This window comes from Chenopodium quinoa, unplaced genomic scaffold (assembly GCF_001683475.1).
Source record: "Chenopodium quinoa cultivar QQ74 unplaced genomic scaffold, ASM168347v1, whole genome shotgun sequence".
NCBI classification, from domain to species: Eukaryota; Viridiplantae; Streptophyta; class Magnoliopsida; order Caryophyllales; family Amaranthaceae; genus Chenopodium; species Chenopodium quinoa.
In genome coordinates, this window is record NW_018742238.1 from 1,542,972 (window position 1) to 1,553,564 (window position 10,593).

Below are 10,593 nucleotides of genomic sequence, written 5' to 3' on the forward strand. Positions count from 1 at the left end.
ATTTTACTTTGTTTTTATGTGATTTTTAGTAGTTTGTATCACGTGATGATAGTACGAAGCAATTTTATGAGTTCTTGATTTAATTTTGTTCATTTTCTGGTTTCTTAATGTTTTATACTCGTTCAATTGCCAAAATGTTTAGCATGAATCTTTAACTTTTCTGTGTTGGTGGTTGTCCTAAGCAGTATTACATGAAGAAGTTCACGACATACATAGTGGACCTGATGAAGAAGGAGAAGCTTTTTACATCACAAAGAGGTCCGATCATCATGGCTCAGGTACATTCAAATTAAATATTGTTTAAGCAAGTCCTGAAATGGATGTTGCATTGCATAGAAAAATGTGGAAGTGTTAGAAGTAGCAAGTAAAGCAGAACTTAGTTCAAAAGCTATATTTTTCTGTTCTTACAAAGCATTTGTATATTTGAGAAGTTAAGTGATATAGGATTATAGAGCACTTGTGGTAGTGAGTTGGTTCTGTTCTACAAAAATTCTTTTATATATAGTGATGTCTTGCATTTGAGCACTTTTTGCTTTTGTTTTACAAGTTCTTTGTGGCTCTATTGGTTTTGTTTTCCTTCTTGTAATGTCAATTCATACAACTACAGTATTCATGTAATACTTGGTATTATTTTTCTTTTTTCTTGTAGGTAGAAAAGGAATATGGTTATTATGAACAATCATATGGAGATGGAGGGAAGAAATATGCCTTGTGGGCTGCCAATATGGCCCTTTCTCAGAACATAGGTGTGCCTTGGATAATGTGCCAACAGTGGGATAAACCTGATCCTGTGGTGAGAATATTTGGATATGCAGGTTCATTTTCTATGTGTGAATTCTGTGATTTCTTTGTTTCCCATGTATTTTGCTCGGAAAGGTTTATTATCTAAACCTTCATATGTGACATAGCTGCAAACATATAACTACTTCTTGAACTATTTTGCTCATCTTATCTAGTTGTGTTTCATGTCTATCCATATGTGTCTGCTTATTATGTTATGTTATAGTGTTGATCTAATCATACCTTTGGGCATTGTGGGTGGTTCTGTTGAGCCCCAAGCTGTTTCCTCTTCCATTACATCCTATGTACATGGCTCGTTATTGGATTTCTTGATTGTTTTTAATGATAACTGAAACTCCAGGATCTATCACTACTTCCTTTCAGAAATAATAATATGAAAGGTGTTGCTTCAGTTGAGGTGTTTCTGACTTTCTATATCTTCTTTTGTCCCTCTCCTTCCCAAAAACAAAAAAGGAATAAGCAGAGAGATGTCTCACCCTTTATTTATTTTATTTTATGCATAACCATTACTATTATTTTTTTATTTTTTATTAACTGATTATGTAAATGTTGCGAGTAAAAAACTTCTCCTTTTTGGGAGAATTATATAGGTTAACTTGTGTAAAGGATGTTTCTTGCTTGTGGTAGAAATTGTACGCTTTAATACCATTACATTAAGTTTACATAGGTTTCCCATTCATATGCTTGCGGTTTTTTTGTCTTGTTTAATGAATTTTTTAGGAACTTAACAGAAATCAATCATCAATGAGCCATAGTTTATGTGACCATGCTAATTATTTGCAGATAAATACTTGTAATGGATTCTACTGTGACGACTTTACTCCAAGTTCTTCCAAAAGTCCGAAGATTTGGACTGAGAACTGGCCTGGATGGTAACTTTTCTAACATGTTTTTTAAGTTGCCTTTCAAGATCTTGAGCTTTCCAAGTTTTTAGATTTTTAAGCATCTCGTTATAAATAAGTTCATGATTGAACAGACTATTTGACTTTAACTCCAGGTTCAAAACATTTGGCGACGTGGATCCTCACAGACCTGTCGAAGATGTTACTTATGATATTGCTCGTTTTTTTCAGAAGAGTGGAAGTGTACACAACTATTACATAGTTAGTTAACTCGATCTCTGTGTCACTGATTTATAGTATATGGCCATTGTCGAATAACTCTAGTTAGGTACTATGATTCCAGCAATTGATACAGAGATTGGCATAGAATTAAAAAAAAAAGAAAAAAGAAAGGTCAGAGATTCAAAGGAATAAGAAGGTACAAAGAGAAAGGAAGGGTTTTTTTTTCTCAATGTTAAATAGTGATAATGGTCAAATTGGGAAAGTTGATTATTTTTGGAATCTGAAATTCTGAAGTGGAAATTTTGCAAAATTTTGAGTTCGTTGGTGCATCCGGTTAATTTTTAGCTGAAAGTGTACCGTATAGTTTTCAATTATTCATTACCAAAGTAAATTAAATTTGAAGGGGAATGAACAACTGAATCCATTGTATTTTGTCGTCTTACTTTGGTGTGCACCCCACTAAAAATGTAATGAAGCATGTTACTCAGACTCTTGTGTCAGGCATTCAGGCACAATCATGTATCAGACACTACTATTATATGAAAATAGCCTACATTTAGCTCAAAGGTGTGATGTTAATAGGAACATTGTAACAGACCTTAAAGTTGTAAGCCTGTAATGATACTTTTCTGCTCTTAAGAATGGTAGGTTTTTCTGTTTTGGCTGTGGAAGGTAGTTGACTAGTTGGTGGTTGTGGTCCTTGAGGGTTCTCTTCCACTTTAGGCAAACTTGCCTAGGGCCCTGTCTCAGAAGAGGAAATTTGAGCTGTATTGCAAAAAGCGCTTGTAACCACATTAAATCTTGTGGATACCATTAAAGCAAGACTAAAGACACAAAAGGTACGTATAATTTCCTTTTTACCTGAGACGCGTAGGTTACTTGGTTACATGATGTTATGATTGAATTGCTAGGATCTGAATTTTGATTCTGCTAGAAATACATGTCCAGTTGTGGTTATGATTTTTATCTTGAAATAATCATCATAATTCCTCAAAATATACCAAAATGTAAAAAAGTTCATGATGAGACAAAGGCCAAAGAGTAATAAATTGATTGCTCATTTCCCAAATGATCAAAGAAATGTTTGTTTATTTTACAAATGAGCAAACTAATGTTTGCTCATTTCACAAATGAGCAAAGAAATGCTTGTTGATTTAATGAATGATTAAAGAAATGTTTTCTCATTTGACAAATGAGCAACTAACTACTTGCTCATTTGACAAATGAACAACTAGTTTTTGCTCATTTGTTAAATTAACAAATAAGTATTTGCTCATTTGACAAATGAGCAACTAACTATTTGCTCATTTACTAAATGAGCAAAAAATTTATTGCCCATTTCCCAAATTAAATGATCATGGTTGCTCATTTCACAAATGAGCAAGGAAATTAATTGCTTGTTTGACAAATGAGCAACTAAGTTTTCGCTCATTTGTTAAATTAGCAACTAAGTATTTGCTCATTTGTCAAATGAGCAGATAATTTTGGCTCATTTTGTCAAAAATTAATATTTATTCTCTACTAATTTGTCAAAAATGAGCAAATAATTTGTCAAAATAAGCAATTAATTTTTTTCTCATTTATCAAATGAGCAATTAATTTTTGCTCATTTGTCAAATGAGCAAACTATTTAATGATCATTTGTCAAATGAGCAAAAATTAATTGCTCATTTTGTCAAATTAATGCTCATTTCTGAGTGTGTTTGAATGTTTTAAATACGTTAGCCTACTAGCTCAAGGGTAGAGCATTGTGCAAATACACAAAAGATGTGGGTTCGAATCCCATGTAGATTCATTTATGTAATGAGGAGACACAAGTTTGTATGAGAGTTTAGTTGTAACAAAGTTTATATAGTTATAAATCATTTCAAACCATTTTTTTGCTCATATAATTTAGTACGAATTTGATTTTTTTTTTTAATTAATTTTGTTTATAGAGATAACCTATGTTGGAATTGAACCTACATCCTCTATGCATTTGCATAGTGCTCTACCATTTGAGCTAATAAGTTTATCATATGTTTTAAATCATTTTCTATGTAACTTGTCACCAACATATACATAATTACAACGTCAGGAAAAACAGAGATGAATAGCAAATATCTTTTGGGGGACACACAGGTTTTCCAAAACACAGTATGTAAGAAATATCAAATTCAAGGTACTAACAAAAGAGGTAATAGACAGACAAAGAGAATATTGAAGGATCTTATTTTGCCATTGTATTCTAGACAAACTTACTTAATAGTTTCCTGAAGTGCACTTGGAAGTCTGTGCTCTTCCTTATATGCAGGAATTATCAAAGATATATACTTCTCAGCGGGATCAAATATAGAAGAGGAAATGTATTATAACTTGGTTAAGTTGAAAAGGTAGCAAATCTCAAAAACATACAATTCAGCATTGTCAGAAAAGAAGTGAATCCAACTGTGTTTCCAATAGTTCTTTAACATACATTTAAACATGCCAACTTGTAGCCAATAACTCAAAGAGTTCCTCTTTGCACATAAAGCATGACTTACAAGTGCAATTTTAGCAACAGAAAGTTTGATGCGCCTAAGAATATATGAGTAACATTTTCCAATCATAATTTTGCTCAATAACAAGTCCATAACACAGTAAAATATAAAACATAATAAGAGAAAAGGGGGAGCAGTAGAAAGGTGGCAGCAGTTAGGGAGCAGTAGCAGGGGGGCAGAATAAGGGGTTGAATAGCAGACTATGTTCTACACTACAAAGTATGACATGTAAGAACTCCCAATTCAAACCATGTGAAATAATTTTACTACTAATCATAAAAAATAATATATTTGTGCAACAAAAAATGAACAAATAATCAACTTTGCTGCCTATAATAGAACATGTATGATATATTTGCTGACTATGATATATTTGATTTTTGCCATTTCTCACCATCTTCCTTACACCATACCATCACCACCACCACCACCACCAAACTCTCTCTCCTTCCTCTGCCCCTGCACCCTACCACCAGCATCACCACAACCTGTCTCACTCTCACTCCCCTGCCACCGCCGTTGTCCCCTGCACCCTACCATCACTAACTTATTTTCCTCATTTGCTGATTTTTATATTTGCTCATTTTTTTTTTGTATTTGCTCATTTTAATTATGTTTGCTCATTATATTTTTTCTATATTATTTCACATATTTAGGAAATGAGGAAATAACTCAGTGATCATTTGTGAAATGAGCAAATAAATATTTAGGAAGCACAACCCCAACAAAACAAACTATCCTAGCAACAACAACAAGATGAAACAATGATACTCAAATTTAAAATAAAAACACAACAACATGGTCAAGAAGTCATAACTTAAAGAAAGTGTACATGTACAATTTCACTATAGACCAAATCATCAAAAACTTATCATAGAGTACCAAGTCACAAGATTTCTAACAAGCATTTTATCAAACACCTTATATGCACTATCAGGATATTCATAAGTATCATAAAAATGCACCAATAACCCATTTTAAACCAAGTTTTAATTGAAACACAATTACATAATTCATAACAAAACTTAATCAACTCAAAAATTAACAAAAAATTTACAAATTAAGAATATTCAATAGAAAATTTCACGAAAATTAGCTTTAATTAACGTAAAAGTAACATGCAATAGGAAATTTATAATGAAAATCCTAAATTGAGAGCACTCAACTCAAAAAATCTAGCAAAAATCATAATGTCAAACTCAAATAACCAAAATAAAAGCATTCAAATTCTAACACCAAAATTTGATAATTAGAACATCAAATTCGAAAATTTTGATGAAAATACTAAATTGAGATAATTCAATTCGAAAATGGCATGATATTTGAAAATTACTTACCAAAATTATGTGTAAGTGAACAAGAGGAGAGAGAAATGATCGATCCTTGAAGCTTCAGACCATTGATGTTTCTCCTTCAACTTTGGAGAGATAGAGAAATAAGCTGGGTAATATATATATATGGACTAGGTTATAATGAGAACTAGCTCTATAATACGAACTAGGAACTAATCTTATCCCTTAATCTCTTGAGATCGGACGGCCGTAATCTTTCCCGTGTCATTAATTGCCATCCAATCATTTTCTTTAGATTTTAATTTTTTTCAATTTTCTCTCTCTCGTCGTTCATCTGCTTCAGCATTTTCTCTAATCTTCGTTCTTCGACTAGATTTTCTTTCGAGGTAAGTTATGTTATTGAATTTCTTCAGTTTTGATTTTAAATTTTTTACGGTATCAATTGATGTTTTTGTTATGAATTAATCATAAAAGGGATTTGATGAACATATATTCAATATGTTGAATCCTAAAATTGATTTTCAATAAATTGTAATTTAGTGATATTTTGTTGTTATTTGACAATTCAATATGAGCAGATTTTGCTTAAATTCCATCAAATCATAAGCGAAATCAAGTGAGTGCTTGATTTAATGAATTATAAAAGAAATTTTAATTCGGAATTCGTGATAGTCACAATCTTCAGCTACTTTTATGTGAGTTTCTTAAATTTTTGTTTTGTTAAATTTAGATCTAATTGATCTATATATATCTCCTTAAAAGTAAAATAAATTTCTAAATGCACACTAACTGTTTGACAAGATGCCCCATTGAAACCTATTATTTTATCAATTTCAAATATAGATAAAAACTAAGTAAAAGTAATTAAATTATGTTTTAAAGTAAATTAAAATATTAAAATTATGATATCTCAATTTCTTAGCTTCCTCATTTATGTGTCATGGTTCTTTGGTTGTTACTCTGTTATTAAGAACTTGTATGTGTTGGATTTGTTTACTCTTAATTTTTGTTTTGTTGTTAGGGAACCTTGTTGCTGTATTTAGGTGCTTAGAGTATGTTATAATTGCTTTCGGAGCTTGCATGTATGTTAAATGATGCGGAAGCATTCAAGGTTTCCTTTCTTGGTCTGTTTCTTTAATGTTTCTTAGATTAGATTTTGGCTTACAAGTTTTTACCTTTCACTTGAAAGGGTTTTTCTTGTTTTAAGCGTTAGGATTTCTATTTTGATTAGGAATTGTTTTGGTCTAGTGAGTTCCTATTTGAATTAGGACTTGTCTTTAGCAAAAGAGAGTTCCTATTTGAATTAGGACTTGTTTTTAGCAAAGTAAATTCCTAAGTGGATTAGGACTTGACTTTGGTTTTTAGGCGTGTCTAGGAGTTTTAGGAGGATTGAATAAACTAATCTAAGTTGAATTAAACTTAGTTAGTTTAGTCATATCCGAATTAGGAACTTAGGGGATCAAGTTTCAGTTTTCTTAGGTTTCCAGGTCAAATGGGATTCTAATTCAATTAGGATTAGTCTTCTAATTTGATTAGGTTTAGGATTAGTTTGAGTCTATAAATAAAGGTTGTAAACTTCGAATTATACAAGTTTTGTTTTGTTGATTAAAGCTTTATTGCTTGTTAATTTGGAACGTTTCTTTCCAAGTTTTCTTTGTGTTTGACGAGTGAAGTTAAACATAAAAACCCTTAGATTAGGCGAGTGAAACCTGATTTAAGAGAGGTTAGATTAATTAGGGAGTGAAGCTAATTCAAACTATCCTCAAAAAAACCCCTAAATCACGAGATTAAGGTGAGTGAAGCCTTGAAATCAGATTTAGAACCCTTAGGCGAAAACAAACGAGTGAAGCTTGTTCAAACCTAAGACCAAACGAATCAAGAAACGCATCATTAAATGTGCTTTGTTATAATGTCGAGGCTTGGCTTTATGGGGCTATAGGATTTTCGGAGCTTAACAAGCATTAATGATGTATCTCTGGTTTATTATTATTAGTATGTCAATGTTAGAACGTAGGCTGCATCATTCAAGTATGGTTGTGAAAGTTATAATATAAACTTTTCACTAATATTTAGTGTGACAAACCTTTGTTGTTATTATCTTAGGCACTAAGAAAAGGAATTCGAGCAATTAATTGAATTTATCTTCTACATCATGCATGACGGGATACTTCTTGGCCGAAGATGCATTACATGTCTCTTAACTTCTTAATGCTAGTTTCCGAAACTAAATTGAAATATGAGAAAATAAATGAAACTTAATATAATTCATTATTCTGTTTTTTCTGTTTGATTGGTTATGTAGTAGTTAAATTTGTAGACAATTCCTGCAACAAAGGTGTACAAAATAGAGGGTGTGATGTATTTATGCTATGAAATGGTGGATTCCTCACCTCCTTTGCAATACTGTTGGGGGAGAAGAAGAAAATTTGACAAAGCAAGTATCTCCTCGTTAAATGAATGTAGGAGGACAATTTTCTTTCTATATGATATGGAACATGTATGTGCTCAAACTGTGTTAACACAAGATAGCCTCAATGAAAATATAGTGTTTAAGTATAAAATTATATCTCTACTTCTTGTTGAATCCAAATAGAGATTTAATGGCATTGATTGAATGATTCATCAAACCTTTTTAATAGTGTGTCAAACTCAGCAGTTGGCTTGAGGTTTGCTAGGTCTGGATCAGTTCAATTTCTCTGTACAATTTTCAGAAAATGAAAAAATAATTAAGTGAAGTGTATATGCATTTGCCATTGTAGTTAAGGAGAAATGACAATGAAGAGGAAATGTAAAAGTGGTCAAGTTTACTTGTATTTACCTTGAAATCTTCGTATCCTTCTTCCAAAGTATTTATATGCTAAAGATTATAATTATTGCCTTTGTATTTATGTGGTTCTCAATTACTTATTGAATAAATTTTATCTTGAAATGGTTTTAAAATACAAATGATGAATAAGCCTAGAACAATTGTCTCTAAACGTAAATAAAAAAGAATCTAAAGTAAACAAAAATGCTATAAAGTAAACCTATTAGGTTAAGTGGTAACTATGTGGATCCACATAGAGGTGTAGGTTCGATTCCTACATAGGTTATCTCTATATTTCTGATTATTACCACCAAGTGTGCTAAAACCTATTAGCTCAAGTGGTAGAGCACTATGCGAATGCATAGAGGTGTAGGTTCAATTCCTACATAGGTTATATCTAAAAGTGAATAGGAAACACTCTAAAGTAAATAGAAAAATCTTTAAAGTTGATCAAATTAGCTCTACTAGGTTCAACAAATTTATAATGTAGTATGAACATTTGTGACTTTAGAAAAGAAATCAAAAGTAAATCATGATGTTTTATAAGTTAATTATAGTAACTTCAACGTAAATAAAAACAACTAAAAATTAATCAAATTAGCTCTAAGGTATACAAACAAAGAGGTTGTTTATGATGATCAAGTAGCTTTTATGCAGTAGCTTTGTAGTATAATTGCAACATTGGCTTGTTTCTGTACTATTGAACACTAAACCATGTGGGCATCTAAGCTAGAATGATACTTTGAAGTCATCCTCCAATGTATTTTAGAAGTAGATACAAAAGAATAATAAGTAATTCAAAATAATCTAAAAGTAAATACAAAAAAATTTCTAATTATACAACCTATGTGGGATTAATTATATCTCAAAAGTAAATCATAATGGGTTAAAAGTAAATAAAAAGAGTCGAAAAGTGAATCAAAATATCATTAAAGTGGATAAATAATATTAACTCAAAAGTAATTAATATTTACTCAAAATTAAATAATATTTACTCAAAATTAGATACATCTCAAAGGTGTATATACGAATTTGTATTGCATATGAATTAGATGACTGGTGCGATTCCTCCTCAGTTAGGAAGGCTTAGGAAGATGGATAACTTACTTCTAAAGAGGGGAATACTCTGACAGGTAGTATTCCAGGTAGTATCCCGAGTAATAATGCCACATTTATCTCTTTTTATCAATTCCATTAATCAACACAAAGTTGGAATTGTTGTACAATACTACCCATTAGAGTGAGGCACACCATAAACAACAAAATCAGCATATGAAGCTATTTGACAAACAAAAAAATTACTGTAAAAAAGGAAAAAGATCTTACACAATTGAAGTTAGTAGATTGAAGCAAAATACATCGATTTATTACACCTGCATGGTAAACAAATATCCTCCAAATTAATGCCTGCCAAAAAAAATAATCATGAGAAGAGCTAAATAACAAAAATCGCAATAATGTCGCAAAAAAATTAGCGAAATTGTACATTACTAAATCAAAAAAAAAAAAAAAACAAAAAAATGAAAAAGACTCAAAATATAAAAAATCTCAAAACATTATAGTATCATTAGAACCCTAACACAAAATTTTAAAACAAAACCATAAAAATATCATCATAATTAGCACTAATTCGATCAAATCAGGATATAAATAAAAAAAAAAATCAACCAAAACCTAAAAAATGAAAATTAAGAAATTCTCATACCTCAAACGACAAAATAGGTTCGAATTTTTTTAGATCAAATAGGTGCAAAGATGAGTATAGAGAAGAAATTGAAGGTGAATTTGTATCCTTATTCATTGAAAGAAAAATAAAATATTAATTAAAGAAAGAGCGAGTTAGAGAACGTAGGAGAAGAGAGAGAAAGATAGAAGAAGAGAGAGAAAGAGGATAGAAAAAACTGGAAAAAGATCTGAAAATAATCAAAAAGTTAATTTACATGACTGCCATTAATGAGACGGGTTAGATCTCATCATCCGTCGGATCATACAAAACCAAAGTCCAGATGAGTTCCTAGTTCCTATTATAGAACTTGGTTCTCACGTAATCTTATATATATATATATATATATATATATATATATATATATATATATATATATATATATATA

At 30.8% G+C, this 10,593-nt stretch overlaps 1 protein-coding gene across 1 annotated transcript; it reads left to right on the plus strand.

Annotated features, from left to right (window-relative positions):
* Positions 1–471: 471 nt before the first annotated feature.
* Positions 472–2,362, plus strand: LOC110734994 (beta-galactosidase 10-like). Its single transcript, XM_021915118.1, has 3 exons — positions 472–793; positions 1,585–1,673; positions 1,799–2,362. The coding sequence occupies exons 1-3, from the start codon at positions 725–727 to the stop codon at positions 1,911–1,913; spliced, it is 273 nt and encodes a 90-aa protein (XP_021770810.1). The 5' UTR covers positions 472–724; the 3' UTR covers positions 1,914–2,362.
* The last annotated feature ends 8,231 nt before the right edge of the window (positions 2,363–10,593 follow it).

Coding starts and splice junctions, on each gene's coding strand:
- LOC110734994 (XM_021915118.1), top strand. CDS start 725: ATGGCCCTTTCTCAGAACATAGGTGTGCCTTGGATAATGTGCCAACAG. Junction 794..1,584: donor GGGATAAACCTGATCCTGTG/GTGAGAATATTT, acceptor AATTATTTGCAG/ATAAATACTTGTAATGGATT. Junction 1,674..1,798: donor ACTGAGAACTGGCCTGGATG/GTAACTTTTCTA, acceptor CTTTAACTCCAG/GTTCAAAACATTTGGCGACG.